Raw genomic sequence first — 17018 nt, 5'->3', positions numbered from 1 at the left:
TGAAAGTCTCTTTCAACTCTGTAATTCTATTATCTTACACACTTCCAATTACATAGGGATTTATTATTTAATTATGGAACTTAAGTCCCATTAAGTTTCTCAGCTGCCTTTTGTTTTCATTTTTTTCTACTTGTTTTCTACCAGCAGGTGGTAGGTATGCAAAATAATGAGATCTAACACAAACCCAGTGATCTTATCTAGAACTATAAGTTTCAGACTGTGTTTCTTCAAACTGTTCTTTAAAAATTCTAAGGGAAATGACAGGAGAAATGGAATCAAAACATACCCTCAAGTATAAAGGTGTGTAACAGGTGAAGGCTGTTCACCTGAGCTGAAGTATATACTCCATACTCACCCATGCCAGATTTACCATCTGGGTATGTGTACACTTGGCCATTGTTTTTGATAATTGGCAGATTAGAAGGTAAAGGAGCAACTTCCTCTTCACTCTCCTCAGAGCTGGAGCTGCTACTCGTGTCCTCACTGCAGCTATCATAACCGTCAAACATCCCGAAAGAGTCTCTTCTTTTCCTTTCGGATCGTGAAGAATGTTCAGTCTTAAAAGTAGAAGAAATCAGTAACACATGACACAGCACTCATGTACACTACCTAAAAGATCTTAGTTCAAATTGTGATAAATAAGATTTGAAAAATGAAAATCTAGCCCTGAGAATTGATAATTTTATTTTATAATGAAAAGCTAAATGTTTGTGTCAAGTGGAGCCCTCCACTTCCATGAGGCACAAATCTATTAGCTACCATGTTAGCTATAAGGAGTAACAACAATGATGGAAAAAACACTAAATGGGAATCAGAAGATCATCATGTAATTAAAGTTTTGCCGTAAACTAGATATATCACTTCTCTATAAAATGCGATTAGATCAGATGATTTTTTTTTAAACTGTGGTGAAATACACATAACAAATACCTATTTCAAAAATTATAGAAGACAGCATTTCTACATGTAACACTATTTCATTTTTTTAACATACATAATTAGAAAAAAACCCAATCATCTCCAGCTAAACACTATTTCCTTTTCAAAAGAAAAAGCACAAAGATACTATATGTCATGTTCAGCAAATGCTACTCATATGTTCCTCCCAAAATGTTCCCTCACTCAAGCCACCAAAAAACCCCCCAACTAACACCTACCACCACTCCAACTTTTCCTGAAATCAATTCCAAAACTTCAAGTTCAGTGAGAAGAAAGTTAAAAGAAAGCAGGGAAAAACAAAGAGAAAAAATAAACGGAATATTTGAAATGAAAAAAATCAAACCATCACTAAACATACCAGTGAGTTACAAGTAGAGTGAAAACCATCAACCAAAAAATCTTTAGAGTTTGGTGCCTATCTTATCCTTTTGCTTCAGTTATAATTTTTTTTGTATCATCTTCCACCTTATGCACAATTTCTTCTCTGGCTAGTTTAACGTCTTAACATGACCAATAACAAAGCTGAAATCTGTTGTCCAAAGTTTGACAAGATAAAACCATCCGAATGCACATCTTAGTTTTATTGAATAAACTGTCATTTTCAGATATGCTTGTATTAAACATTTGCTTTGAGATGGGGAACTGATTTTCATTTGTATCAGGTGTAACTATGAAAGCAACAAAACTAGTTTCTTAATACACGCAATGGAAATATTATATACTCAAATGAATACTGTCTTTTAAGAAGTCCCCTTGGGAGGCTCTACAAATGTTCTACTAATATTGCCACAACTTCTAACTCTTTTTTTTTTTTTTTTTACTATTCTTCTTTCAGAACTCTCTTTTAGCCCCAATTTAAAAAAGAAAAGCCGACTGAGGTCACTTTAGAATATTCCCCCCTCCCCCACTATTGGTTTCCCCAGCCCGATTATTTAGCAGATTTGGTTCTGAATAGCTTTGTTATTTCTATAAATTACATGTATCTTCAAAGAATCAAAATCTGCTACCACCAGGAGATTTCAAAAGAATAAAGACTCTGAACGCAATTCAAAAGGAAAAGTCTAACAATATTTTGAACTGGTAAGGTGGCAGGGAATAGGACAATGCTTGTTTAGATAAAGTATGGTACTAGCAACACAGAATTCTGACAGACCCAGGTTTGAGACTCAGCTTTGTGATTTATTAGCTGTGAACTTGGGCAAGTGATGAGTTTCTTTCTCTTATTCATTCAACAGTCAACAACTATTTATCAAGCATCTGTGTGTCTCACAGTAAGAGAGGTTAAGTGAGATCAATGGTTCTCATAAGGTTATAGTCAACTGGTGGGAGAAATCCAAGCAAGACCATGTGATAATACAGTAATAAGGCAAGTGTAGTCAACTGAGATTCGGTGGTGAGGAAAGACTCTGAGGACAAAAAAGGCAGCCACTTGAATATCTGGTGCTGGAAGGAAAGGGCAAGACAAAGGTTTTTGGGCTGGAACATACTTGGTGCATTGAAAGGCCAATGTGGCTGGTGTCCAGTGTGAGAGGTGTGGGAGATGAGGTTGGAGGAGGATGCAGTGGGCAGATCACCAGGGCCCTTGAAGGCTAGGTTAAAGTTTGATATATTTTCTTCCTGAGGGCAACATAAAGACACTACGAAATATTTATCACAATGCCTGGAATATACATTTAGTAAACACTGGCTAGAATTCTAAATTCTAATAAATTCATACACCCTAACTCCATACAGAGATGATCTTTTACATCCACAGTTTTCATATAAGTTTGTCGTCCACTTTATAAGCAGCTTGGTTAGCAGCTAACATATTTACTGATCCTGAAATGTCAACACAGAATATCTTATTCTGACTCAACTTGTTAGAGAATATAAACTTAAAATTTCAGGGACCCAATGATTACAATCATTTTGGTTTCAATAAGTATAGGCTGTTAACATTTTTTTAAAAGTATTATGGTCAAATACACTTGGGAAATTTTCCTTACTTCAAAGCCCTCTTCGAACCCTTAAGATGCTTGTGAACATTACAATAATTTAAGAGGTATATATAATATGCAGTGTTTTCCAAAGCATCTTTTTTTTTTTTTTTTTGGTACGCGGGCCTCTCACTGTTGTGGCCTCTCCCGTGTGGAGCACAGGCTCCGGACGCGCAGGCTCAGCGGCCATGGCTCACGGGCCCAGTCGCTCCGTGGCATGTGGGATCTTCCCGGACCGGGGCACGAACCTGTGTCCCCTGCATCGGCAGGTGGACTCTCAACCACTGCGCCACCAGGAAGCCCCCAAAGCATCTTTAAGGACTAATGTTCTAGAGAGATGCTCTCTATATCAGACCAAAACTCCTGAGGGGGCTGCAACTTCAATATAAGTTGTAAAATGGGTGGGAAAAAAACTGACTACATGCAGGGAGTTCCCTGGTGGCCTAAGTGTTAGGATTCCAGGCTTTCACTGCGGTGGCCCGAGTTCAATTCCTGGTCGGGCAATTGAGATCCCAGAAGCTGCACAGCTCGGGGACCTACAAAGGAGCCTTTCTGTCCATGCTCTGGGTGGAGAGGCTTCTCTGGGATTTTGCAACCAAAGACCTGAGGTTATAACTTATCCTACCCTAGATGGTCAGAAAATTCCCATGTCAAGAAATTAAAGTGGTTCTAGGATACCAGTGCCCCTTGACACCCAGCAAAAGCAATCCTAAATCATTTCAGAAATAATCACCTACAATTCCGGCCTTTCAGCATTTCCACAGATTTTTATCAAATATCAGTACACAATCAAATATCAAACACACAATAAGCGGTCCACCGCAAGCGTCAGCAGAAATAGATTAGATATCCCAAATAGTTAGGCACTGGAATTGCCAGAGACAGAATATAAAATAACCATACAAGAACTAAGAAGAAATAAAAAATGTTATTGAAAAATGAACAGAGAATACAAAGCAATCAGAAAGAACCAAATGTCATTTCTGTAAATGAAAAATACAACTGCTGTAATTAAAAAAAAAACACAAAAAACCTCTAAATGGATTAGACATGCCTAAAAAATAATTGGGGAAATGGAAGATAAACATTAAGAAAGAACCCAAAATAGCAAAGAAGAACAGAAACATAGAAACTAAGAGGTTAAAAGAGCACTGAATGTAAAGATCTAATAATAAATGTCAATAAGAATTCTCAAAGGAGATGGACTTCCCTGGTGGCGCAGTGGTTAAGAATCTACCTGCCAATGCAGGGGACATGGGTTCGAGCCCTGATCCGGGAAGATCCCACATGCTGCGGAGCAACTAAGCCTGTGCACCACAACTACTAAGCCTGCGCTCTAGAGCCCGCGAACCACAACTACTGAGCCCGAGTGCCACAACTACTGAAGCCCTCGTGCCTAGAGCCTGTGCTCCGCAACAAGAGAAGCCACTGCAATGAGAAGCCCGCACATGGCAACGAAGAGTAGCCCTTGCTCGCTGCAACTGGAGAAAGCCCGCATGCAGCAACGAAGCCACAACACAGCCAAAAATAAATAATAAATTTATATATATATAAACAAATTCTCAAAGGAGAGACTATGGAGAATGGAAAAAGGTAAAGCTGAATGAGATACTGGCTGAAAATTTTGAAGAAATAACAAAAACATGAGTTCACAGATAGAACTACAATATATGTTAAGCACTACGATATATGTTAAGCACAACAAAAAGATATCCACATCTAAACAGATCACAGTAAAAGTGCAGGAGACCAGAGAGATTTTAAAAGTAACCAATCACAACAGTGAACCTCACTAGTCAACAAGCCCAATTTAGGCACATTTAGTCCCATCAGCTGCTTAGTAACTAACCATTAAATATGAATAAACAGGCAAGGATTACCAGTCATTTGTGAAAGGCCTCTTAAAAATGTGAAAGACCAGGAACTTCCCTGGTGGTCCAGTGGTTAAGACTCCTCGCTCCCAAGGCAGAGTGCCTGGGTTCAAGCCCTGGTCGATCCCTGATTGGGGAACTAAGATCCCACATACTCCAACTAAGCACTTGTGCTGCAACTACTGAGCCTGCGCACCTCAATGAAGAGCCCATGTGCCGCAATGAAGACCCAGTACAGCCAAATTAATTAATTAATTATTTTTAAAATTAAAAAAATTAATTAAAAAAATGTGAAAGACCAAAACAAATCTTCAGAAAAAAGAATCTACAGGAAATAGAAGTAATACAGGGAGCAAAAGAAAACTTCAAAAATAAAATTCTTCAGAGAAATATAATAATAGGATGCTATCAGTGAACAAGACAGATCTTGGAATTTAAAAAACAGAAGAGGCAAAATAATAAATTAATACATGGATAGTAATATCAAGGAAATCTTTCAAAAAGCATGTGTGTATGTGTATACATGAGACAAGTAGGTAGATAATAAAAGAGAAAAGATAAAAGTTAAATACAGAAGACACAAAATCCAAAGAATAGAGATACTGAAGAAAGAAAACAGATAGGAACAAAGAAAAAAATACAACAAGAATTCCAGGATCAAAAGACAGAGTTCCTATACTGAAGTGACCACACAAGCCCAGCTTAATGACTTAAAAAAACCCCAAACTATACCAAGGTACAGCCTTATAAAGGATGTACATCTATACTATATAGTACAGCCTTATAAATGATGTACATCTATACTATACATATAGTACATCTATCTATAGTATAGATGTATGATACCAAGGTACATCCTTATAAAAATGACAGAACTTTGCCATACTAAAAGCTTCAAGAAAAACACTGTACAGTTCTCTGGTACATCTATACTATATAGTACAGCCTTATAAATGATGTACATCTATACTATACATATAGTACATCTATCTATAGTATAGATGTATGATACCAAGGTACATCCTTATAAAAATGACAGAACTTTGCCATACTAAAAGCTTCAAGAAAAACACTGTATCAGTTCTCTGTGGCTGCCTGGAGGGGTGGGGTAGGGAGGGTGGGAGGGAGGGAGACAAAGAGGGAAGAGATATGGGAACATATGTATATGTATAACTGATTCACTCTGTTATAAAGCAGAAACTAACACACCACTGTAAAGCAATTATACCCCAATAAAGATGTTAAAAAAAAAAAAAAGAAAAACACTATATCACACAAAAAGAGAAGGGAATTAGGATATCAGTGGGTTTCTCAATGACAAGATTAACAAAAGTAATGCCTTCAAACTTCTAAAGGAAAAAAATTCTTATCAGAAAAGCTATACTTGAAGCTCCAAGTGAAAATCAACTAACTAAAAAACAAACAAAGAAACAAACAAAAGAAAAAAAAGAAAGCAATAGCTGGTTAAGGAAAAAATTCTTATCATAAAATCTATACTCAAAGCTCCAAGTGAAAATCAACTAACTGAAAAACAAACAAACCAAAAAAAAAAAAAAAAAAAATGAAAGCAATAGCCAGTTCTTTGAGAAGATCAATAAGACTGATTAGAGATAAGCAAAAAAGACAAAAGACAAAATTTCCAGTATCATGGATGAGAGGCAGCATCACTACAGATTCTGGAGATATTAAGAGGATAGTAAGAATATTACCAACAACTTTATGCTAATAAATTTGACAACTTAGAGGAAATGGACAAATTCTTTGAAAGACATAAAACCAAATCTCACATTTAAACATATTACCTGAATAGGTAGGTAAATATAATAACCTGAATAGGTAAAGAAATTAAATGTGTAGTTACAAACCTTCTCACAAAGAAAACTCCAGCCCAAATGGCTTCACTGGAGAATTCTACTTAATACTACTGATTCTAGAACAACTCTTCCAGGAAACTGAAGAGGATGAAATCATTTCCAACTCATTCTATTAGGCCAGCATTACTCTGATCCCCAAACCAGAAAAGCTATTACAAGAAAACTACAGAGCAATATTACTCATGAATATAGGATGCAAACATTTTAAACTAAATTTTAGCAGACTGAATCAAACACTACATAAAAAGAATAATTTAGGATGGCCAAGTGGGTTTATCCCAGGAAGGCAAAGCTAATTCAACATTTGAAAATCAATAAATTCATCATATTAATAGACTAAAAAACAGAAGTCATATGATTATCTCAAGAGATACAGAAAAAGCATTTTACAGACTCCGAGACCTATTCCTGATTAAAAAAAAAACCCTCAGCAAACTAGGAATAGAAGAGAACTTCCTCACCCGATAAAGAACATTCAGGAAAATCCTAAGCTTAGCATGAAATTTAATGGGGACTTCCCTGGCGGTCCAGTGGTTAAGACTCCATGCTTCTACTGCAGGGGGCATGGGTTTGATCCCTGGCTGGGGAACTAGGATCCTGTATGCTGGGTGCCCCAGCCAAAAAAAAAAAAAAAAAGAAATTTAATTATGAAAATCTGGATGTTTTCCCATTAAGACTGGGAGTTTATATATTTGCTTTTGCCATTTTAATTCAATATTGTACTAGAAATTCTAACCAGCGCAATAAGAAGAAAAAAGTACAGAAATAAAGAAATAAAAGAATCCAGATTGTAAAGAAGTAAATTTAACTAAATCTTTATTCCCAGACATCATGATTGTAGAAAATCTGATGGAATATACAGTAAGTGTTGGGCTAATAAGTGTTTAGCAAGGATGCAGGACAAAATATCAGTACAGAAAAATCAGCTGTATTTCTATATACTAGCAACAAAACTCCAGAAATTGAAATTTCTGGAGTTCAATTTCTGGAAATAAAAAAATACCACTTACAATAGCATCAAAAAGTATGAAATAATTGGGGATAAATCTGGCAAAAGATGTGCAAGACCAATACCATGAAAACTACTAAATGCTCCTGAAAGGGTTAAAGAAAGATCTAAATAAATGGAAAGATGTACTGTGTTCACAGATTAGAAGAATAAATATTGTTAAAATGCCAATTCTTCCCAAGTTGATTCATAGATCCAACACAATTGTAATCAAGGGACTTCCCTGGTGGTCCAGTGGTTAAGAATCTGTGCTTCCACTTCAGGGGGCAGGGGTTCAATCCCTGCTGGGGAACTAAGATTCTACATGTTAACATGGAGTGGCCAAACAAACCAACCCCAAAAAGCACAACGTAATCAAAACACAGAAGATTTTGGGGTAGAAACTGACAAGCTGAATCTAAAATTCATATGGAACTGCAAGGGCCTAGAATAGCCAAAACATATTTGAGAAGAACAAAGTTGAAAGACTTAAGCTTCCTGACTCCAAGACGTATGGTGAAGCTACTCTAATCAAGGCAGTGGAATTTTGACATAAAGAACGACAAATAGATCAAAAGAAATAGACCCATACATATATGGTCAATTGATTTTTTTTTCACAAATGTGAAAAGGCAATTCAGTGGAGAAAATATAGTCTTCTCAACAAAAGGTGCTGGAACAAGCAGATAACCATATTCAAAAAAAAAAAAAAAAACTGGGATCTATACGTTATATCATAAACAAAACGTAACTCAAAATGGATCACAGGGAATTCTCTGGTGGTCCAGTGGTTAGGACTTGGCGATTTCACTGCTGTGGCCTGGGTTCAATCCCTGGTTGGGGAACTAAGATCCCACAAGCCACACGGCGTGGCCAAAAACAAAAACAAAACGGATCACAGACCTAAAAGTAAGAGCTAAAACTAAAAACTTCCAGAAAAAAAACTGGAAAAAAACATTCACGATGTTAGGGTAGGTATTAAAAAGTTTTTGGATATGACATCAAAAGTATGATCCATTAAAGGAAAAATTGATCACTAAACTTAATCAAAATTTACAACTTCTGGTCTTTGAAAGACACTATTAAGAGAATAAAACAAGCCACAGACTGGAAAACAATATCTGCAAATCATATACCTGATAAAGGATCTGTATCCAGGACATATAAAGAACCGTCAAAACTCAGTAACTTAAACAACATAATTAAAAAAAAAAAAAAAAAACAGGCAAAGATCTAAAGAGAATTCACAAAGAAGCTACATGGACAGCAAATAAGGACATGAATACATGTTCAACATCATTGGTCATTAGGAAATTACAAATTAAAATCACAAGATGTTCTTATGCATCTATTAGAATGGCCAAACAAACCCACAGCCCTCCATGGTCTGTGCAGCAAATGGAACTCTCATATACCGAAGATGGGAATGTAAAATGGTACAAGCACTTTGGAGAACACGCAGTTTTAAATACAGTGTTAAATAAGACATGCTAAATATACACCGCCTACGATCCATTCCACTCCTGGGTATTTATCTAAGAAAAATGAAAGCTTAAGTCCATACAAAGACATATATGTGAATAATCATAATAGCTAAAAACTGGAAATACCCAAATGTCCATCAAAAAGTAAATGAATAAACAAATTGTGGTACATCCATACAATGATTCCATTTTGCTACTTGGCAATAAAAAGGAATTAATTTTTGACACACACAACAGCGATAATCTCACAATAATTATGCTGAGCGAAAACCATAACAACAAAAAAAAAGAACACAAGCTGCATGATTTCATTTATATAAAACTTTAGAAAATGCAAACTAATGTATAGTGACAGAAAACAGATCAGCAAGTTACCTGGGGAAGGGATGGGCCAGGGGTGGGAAAAAGGTTATAAAGGATCATGAAGAAACTTTTGGGGATTATGGACAGCTTCCGTATCTTGACTGTGGTGATGGTTTCACGAGTATTGTATTTGTCAAAACTTATTAAATTGTACACTTTAAAGTTTTAAATTTCGTGTCAATTTTACTTCAAGAAAGTTGTTAAAAAAAAATCTATATCCTGTCAATCTATCAGCCACGTATAATGGTTGGATAAAGATATTTTCAGATATGCCAAGTCTCAAAAAACTTAGATCCCATGTTCACTTTTACTCAGGAGATGTGCTTCATTATAACATCAAAGTCAAAGAAAGAGAAAGATCCAACAGAGGACAGGGAATTCCCAAGACAATGATAAAAGGGATGTCCTCGGATCACAGCTGTACAGGAGGCCTACAAAGCAATCAGACTATACTGGAGGAGGATGGATGATGGCAGCTCCAGGATAAAAATAAAACTTTGTGTTTGACAGAGTTTGTTGGAGGATTTAGGAAAAAGGCAATAGACACTCTTAATAGTGTTAAATGATTAAACGAAAAAAAACGAGACAGTTGTTAACTCCAGGAAAAGAAGTTATATCAAAAAGGAACAAAGGGGGCTTCCCTGGTGGCGCAGTGGTTGAGAGTCCACCTGCCGATGCAGGGGACACGAGTTCGGGCCCCGGTCCGGGAAGATGCCACAAGCCGCGGAGCGGTTGGGCCCGTGAGCCATGGCCGCTGAGCCTGCGCGTCCAGAGCCCGTGCTCCACAACGGAAGAGGTCACAACAGTGAGAGGCCCGCGTACCGCAAAAAAAACCCCAAAACAAACAAAAAGGAACAAAAGAAGTTCCCTGGTGGCCTAGTGGTTAGGATTCTGGGCTTTCACTGCCGTGGCCCAGGTTCAATCCAGTGACTGGGCTGAGTAGCAGTAAACATTATCATATAAACACTAATGATTTAACTTATGAAGTGGATAGGTATAAAGATACAGTGATTCCTCATTTCCCCATGAGATTAAAAATAACAAGAAGTGAGTTTTTTGATCAACTTGAATAAAAAGTTTGGAGGATGGAGATAAAAAGGGTGAATGTCAACCTATATTTATTGCCTGGGTTATAAATTTTTTCCATAAAGCTTAACTTATTAAACTTAAATGACTAAATGACTACTCTTTATTATAAGATTATGTCCTCCCTTCTTTAAGAATGGTAACAATAGATGGCTATTTTTGCAAAATAGTTCATCTTTACTTACAAATGATTAACAATGTATATAGTTCCAATAGATTTACAGAAAAGTTGAAAATACAGCACAGATTTCCCATATTATACCCGTTTCCCCTATTAATATCTTACGTTAGTATTGTACATTTGTTAATTAATGAACTAAAATTGATATGTCATTGAACTAAGTCTATATATACTTTATTCAAATTTCCTTCATTTTTACCCTATGTTCTTCTGTTCCAAGATCCTACACTACATTTAGTTGTTAGGTTTACTTAAGCTCCTCTGGGCTGTGAAAACTTCTTAGGTTTTCCTGGTTTCTGGTGACCTTGACAATTGAGGAGTACTGGTCCGGTATTTTGTTGAACGTCGCTTCTATTGAATTTGTCTCATATCCTCATGATTAGACTGGGGATACATCCTGTCAACATAACTTATCCCTGTTGATGTTGACCTTGATTACTTGCCAGAAGAATTCTTTTAAAATAAATTCATTTATTTATTTATGGCTGTGTTGGGTCTTCATCGCTGCACGTGGGCCTTCTGTAGTTGCAGCGAGTGGGGTCTACTCTTCGTTGCGGTGCACGGGCTTCTCATCGCGGTGGCTTCTCTTATTGTGGAGCATGGGCTCTAGGTGCGCGGGCTTTAGTAGTTGCAGCACTTGGGCTCAGTAGTTGTGGCTCATGGGCTTAGCTGCTCCACGGCATGTCGGATCTTCCCGGACAAGGGATTGAACCTGCGCCCCCTACATCGGCAGACGGATTCTTAACCACTGCACCATCAGGGAAGTCCCACTTACCTGAAGAATTATTTGGCAGTTTTTTCTACTATAAAATTACCCTTCACCTCTCTCCATACTGTACTCTTTGGAAGGAAGTAACTATTCGAAGCCCACGCTCAAGGAATGGGGAATTAAGCACCCCCTTTTTATAAAAAATAAACTTATTAAAAAAAATAAAGTAGCCCTCTTAAACAGATTAATTAAATGAAGTAGCACTCTTCACCCCATTATTTCTCATTTCAGTATCCTGTTTCTTTCAGAGAATTTATTATGAATTTGATTTTAAGATTTTTGTGTGCACTTAATTTTTTGCCTATCTTCTCTGAACTGTAAGTATTTCTGTCTTGTTCACAATATTCTCAGAGATCAGCATTGCAGGACTCAAATATTTGTTGTCTTTCAACTGGGGGCAGTGGATATTAGCCCCCTGGTAGATATTTGGCAATATCCCTTAAGAGGACTGGAGAAAAAGAGTCACATTCCTTTGCATTAACATGACAGGAGTCCAAAACGCTGTTTAGTGCCACTGGTGAGAAACCCTGATTTAAACTGAGGCTTTATGTTTTTGGTTATAAGTGACAGAAACCTAATTAAACTGTGGTTCCTAATTTGATGAACAAACTGAATTTGGTAGGGGGTAAGCAGAAACCAATTTTATTCTCTCATTATTGTCCCTGAATATTTGAGGATCCCTCTCTATTCCTCAGACAAAATCTTATTCAAAGCCTTTAGCTTTTTTCCCTGGTATTATGATCTCTTTATCATTCATTTCTTAAATTTGCCATTCTAAGAGCAGAGTTCCTAGTTTAAAAAATCCCAAATAATGGGTATGTTGTCTTCACCTGGGTTAAGTGCATGCCTAGGGGTATTCAACCAGAGTGTCAGGGGCATAAAAGAACAGAGCAGCTCCAAAGACAATTATGTGGATGAATGGAATGAAAATTTCCAAGAGAGAAAAATAGGGTGTCAGGTCAACTCAGTATCACACACATACACACACACACACAAATGATACTTGTTTAAAGGCTGAGAAAGATTTCTGATGGGCAAGAGGAGGATGTTTTTAGGCAGAGAGAACAGCATAGGTGAAAGCGCATCAGCAAGAGGCCATTAAGCACCCCCTCTTTAAGCGTGGACTATCTACACAAATTATTTGGAATTCTTTCACAGATTTCCTCTCCTTTAAAAATTTCCCCTTTTTGGGTTTGCAGTTTTCTCATCATTAGATTCAGACTGTATATTCCTAGTTGAAATACTACATAACTCATGCTACTCAGAGTAGTAAACCCAGATTATATGATGTTCATCTGCCCCTTATTGGTGATGATAAGACTTGGTCTAGCTGTGGGATTTGGTTCTCCACTGGTGTTTTACTGTTTTCCCTCTTTTAATAAGCAACCTATGGAAGACACTTCAAGACCATGTAAATATACTGCTCATCAAAATTTCACTCCAGATTTAGCATCCAATGATTCTTGCCCAATCTTTTACTATGATTTTCCAATCCCAGAATTCCTTCCATATTCATCAGTTGGCATTCTTCTGTCAGGAAGATCCTTCTTTTTTCTCTTATGGGTATTAATTCATTCCTGGATTCCAACTTTTCAATGGTAATTCTTTATTGTCCTTTGTTATTTGGGGGCTCAAATCATGACAGATTCAGCCAGTGGGAACCCATTCAAGCTGACTCCTGTGTCATTCTGACATGCCCCTAAGGCATAGGACAAAGCAGAACTAGGGCTGGCGATTACAGGTGTACACATGGATGGTAGATGGACCAGAAACTGGCAGTTGGGCCTATGGCTTCTGCTCAGAAAATCATGCCCCATGTGGCGGAGGCATAAATCAGGAGCTTGGGATGAACATACACACACTAGTGTATATAAGATAGATAACCAACAAAGACCTACTGCAGACCACAGGGAACTCTACTCAGTATTCTGTAATGGCCTATACGGGAAAAGAATCTGAAAAAGAGTGGATATACATATATGTATAACTGATTCACTTTGCTGTACATCTGAAACTAACACAACATAGTAAATCAGCTACACTCCAATAAAAATTTTTTTAAAAATTATTTACTTTTAAGACAAAAGCAACATATTCAGACTAAATATTCAACCAGCACACAAAGATGTAAAAAGTAAAAATATTTTTCCTCCTGCCTCCTGCAATTCCCATTCCCACTTTCCCTAGATGTATCCACAATTAATGACCAGTCTCTTAGATATTCTTCTGGAAGTTTCTAAGGCATAAAAGGAATCACCTCTATGGCATCATGCTCTGTTGCATTTTAATTTTTTCACTTAATATTTTTTAGAGCTCTTATCTCACTTATAGATTTGATCTAATTCTTTTTAATAGGAGGATAATTTTTTTGACTTGTTCTCTACTGATGTTCACTTAGGTTCTACCAGTTTTATGCTAGGATAAAAGACAAGGCCACGAACAGCCTAGTACGTTTATCTCTGTACATTTACATAAATATATCCCTAGGGTAACTCCAGAAAGTTTTCCAGGGTTTTTGAAGCCTGGGATACACAGAGTGTTTAAACATGGAATTCAGAAATGCAACATAACATTCCCCAATGGTAACTCTGCTGAGCAGTTTAAATCCCATAATCACCTGGAATTTTCCTAAGCCAACAAATATTCCATAACTCTGCAAATACTTTTCTCTTCCCCGGCTTCTTCCATTCTCACCTGCAAGCCAGCTACTTCCAAAATCAATACACTGACACTCCTGGAACGTCACTGTTGAGGAGGCAAAATCCAGATATTTAAACAAGGAAGTATAACATACTTCCTTACCTTGAACTGGGCACTTCTTATCCGAGTTAAGTTCATCAGCATGACTCCTGAGTTAACTCCCGCAATCATTTTTGAATAATTTTTTGCTTTCTGGCATAACAAGACATTCTAGGCTTATCTCACTTTCCTGTCTCAGCTCTGGAATCAACCATTTCTCCAAAGAGCCTTGGTTTCTTTTACTAGGAATGTTAGAAATAAAGATCTAGGTGGTCCATGTGTTCATTGCTACTGGGGTAACTCTTTGCTTCTGGAGCCCTTCAGTGCATGAGTTGGAATATATATGCACACATGTATGTGACATATGACTTATGTATATACAATGTATTTTCAAAATCATGAGTTCACACTTACACCTCCAATTAGAATCCATCCCCACAGGGCTTTTCCTTACCTTCTCACATCTGTATTTGTCTCTCTCTTCTTCTATTGAAAACCCTGGCTTCCAACAAAATTAACATTTATTCATTTGCTCCATCCTTTTATATATTTAAATAGTTTCAGAGCATAACATCCATACTGCTACAAAAACGAACTTTTGAGTTCAGAATTTCTTTGTAGTCCCTTCTCCTCAAACTGAGGAACAGAGTACTGAGTTTTACAGTTACTTGGATTAGCTATTTCTCCCTCCTTCAATTGTCAGTTTGAAATAAGTCAGTTTTGGTTTGCTTTTGGTTTTAGTCTCCCTTGACATCCTTATTGAGTTAATTTCATTTATTGGGACTATCAAAAAATCACTCTGCTTTCAAATATAAAGAGCTATACAAAAAGGTATAACTTGGAGAAATATTTCCTTCCCTTATCTCGCCACTGTCTCCTGTAGGTGGGTAACCAACTTTATTGCTTTCTGGTTCATCTTTCTTATGTGTGCATGTTTTAAAAAGGTAAACAGGTATATTTATGCTTCCTTATTTCCTCTTCTTTCTTACACAAAAGGCCACATACTAAATTCCTCTGTCCTTTAGTTTAGAAACACATCCTGGAAACCACTTCGTTTCAAGGCACAGACATCTTCCTCATTCCTTTTTAAGCTGCACAGTTCTCCACTGTGTGCATGTTTATTCAATCAATTTCATTTGGACACAATAGTTTTCAATGTTTTGCAATAACAAATATTGCTGCAATGAACATATATATATACATATACACATATATGTATATAAATTGTTTGAGGTATAACTTCAGGGTATATTCTCAGAAGTGTGACTGCTGGGTAGAATGGTGAATGTTTTGTTAGATATTGCCAAATTCCCCTCCATGGAAATTTTACCATTTTGTATTTGCTCCAGCAATACTGGGAGTTTTTTGGTTTTTTTTGTTTTTTTTTTTGCCATATAATATGCTGGATGAAAATGGTATGTCAGTGTAGTCTTTTTTCCCCCTTTTTTTTAAAAAAAAAAACTTTTTACTTGGAAATAACTCCAAATTTACAGAAAAGCTGGAAATATAGTACAAAGGAATCCTGTGTATTCTACTCAGATTCACCAATTACTAAAAAATCGCTCCATTTGTTTTATTCTTCTCTCGAAATATATAGATGTTTTTCTGAACCATTTGAGAGTGAGTTGCATACAATTTTTTTTTTTTTTTTTTGGCAGCAGCATGCAGGATCCTAGTTCCCTGACCAGGGATCAAACCCATGGCCTCTGCAGTGGAAGTGTGGAGTCTTAACCACTGAACCACCAGGGAAGTCCCATACATGTCTTTTTATTCCAAACTACTTCAGTGTGCATTTCCTGAGAATATAAACATTCTCTCATCACTATAGCACAGTTATTAGTTTCAGGGAATTTAACGTTAATACTTTGCCCTAATTTACCATCCATGTTTCAATGGACCCAATGTCCTTTATAGAATTTCTTCCCTCCAGTCCAGCATCACATGTTGTATTTGTTTCCTTTAATCTAGAAGACTGTTTTTGGAGAATGTAGGCCTCCTCTCCTTTTTTTTTTAATAAGCAAGAAATAAGGAAATTTATTATATTAGTAGTAAGTTACAATATAAGGACAAGCAACATATATATATGTGTGTGTATATATATATATATATATATATATATATATATGGAGAGAGAGAGAGAGAGAGGGAGAGAGGGAGAGAGGGAGAGAGGGAGAGAGAGGAAGGGAGGGAGGGAGGGAGGGAGAGGGAGAGACAGAGATAAATGTACATACATCACCAATTTGGGAGAACTTACATCACCAAGTTGGGAGAACAAGCAATATATATATAGATAGAAATAAAAGTGCATACAGCACCAATTGGGGAAACACCTACATCCAGACCCAAGCAATGCTGGGAAGACCTCTCCTCTTTTTAATGGGATGCTTTTCATTTGGGGTTCATCTGAAGTTTCCTCATTTTCAGGTTATATATGCCCATAATACTACATAAGTGATATATCCTTCTCAAGAGTATTACATCCAGAGGCACAAGATACATATCTGCCCCTCAGTGGTGATGTTCATTTTGATCACCCTGCCAAGGTGTTGTCCAGTTTTTCCAGTATACTTACCATATTTCTCCTTGCAACTAATAAGCAATCTTGGGGACACATTTAAAACAAACTAATACAGTTGCTCATTGAAATTCTACCCCCCTCATCCCTAAATTTAGCATCCAATAACTCCTGCAGAACCAAACATTATGATGTCTGCAAAATGATTTTCTAGTGCTAGTGCTCTCTTA

At 36.9% G+C, this 17018-nt stretch overlaps 1 protein-coding gene across 1 annotated transcript in view; it reads right to left on the bottom strand.

The window, feature by feature from the left end:
- LOC103071976 (MBT domain-containing protein 1) overlaps positions 1-17018 on the bottom strand; it is a 51695-nt gene that overhangs the window by 21326 nt on the left and 13351 nt on the right. The window contains exon 4 of the mRNA XM_007447061.1: positions 356-557. Coding sequence (XP_007447123.1) covers positions 356-509 — 154 coding nt within the window. The 5' untranslated portion in view covers positions 510-557. The remainder of the gene's footprint in view (positions 1-355; positions 558-17018) is intronic.

This window comes from Lipotes vexillifer, unplaced genomic scaffold (genome assembly GCF_000442215.2).
Source record: "Lipotes vexillifer unplaced genomic scaffold, Lipotes_vexillifer_v1.1 scaffold704, whole genome shotgun sequence".
Classification (NCBI taxonomy): domain Eukaryota; kingdom Metazoa; phylum Chordata; class Mammalia; order Artiodactyla; family Lipotidae; genus Lipotes; species Lipotes vexillifer.
The sequence above is the reverse complement of the archived record's forward strand: the minus strand, read 5'-3'. Positions and strand labels throughout refer to the sequence as shown.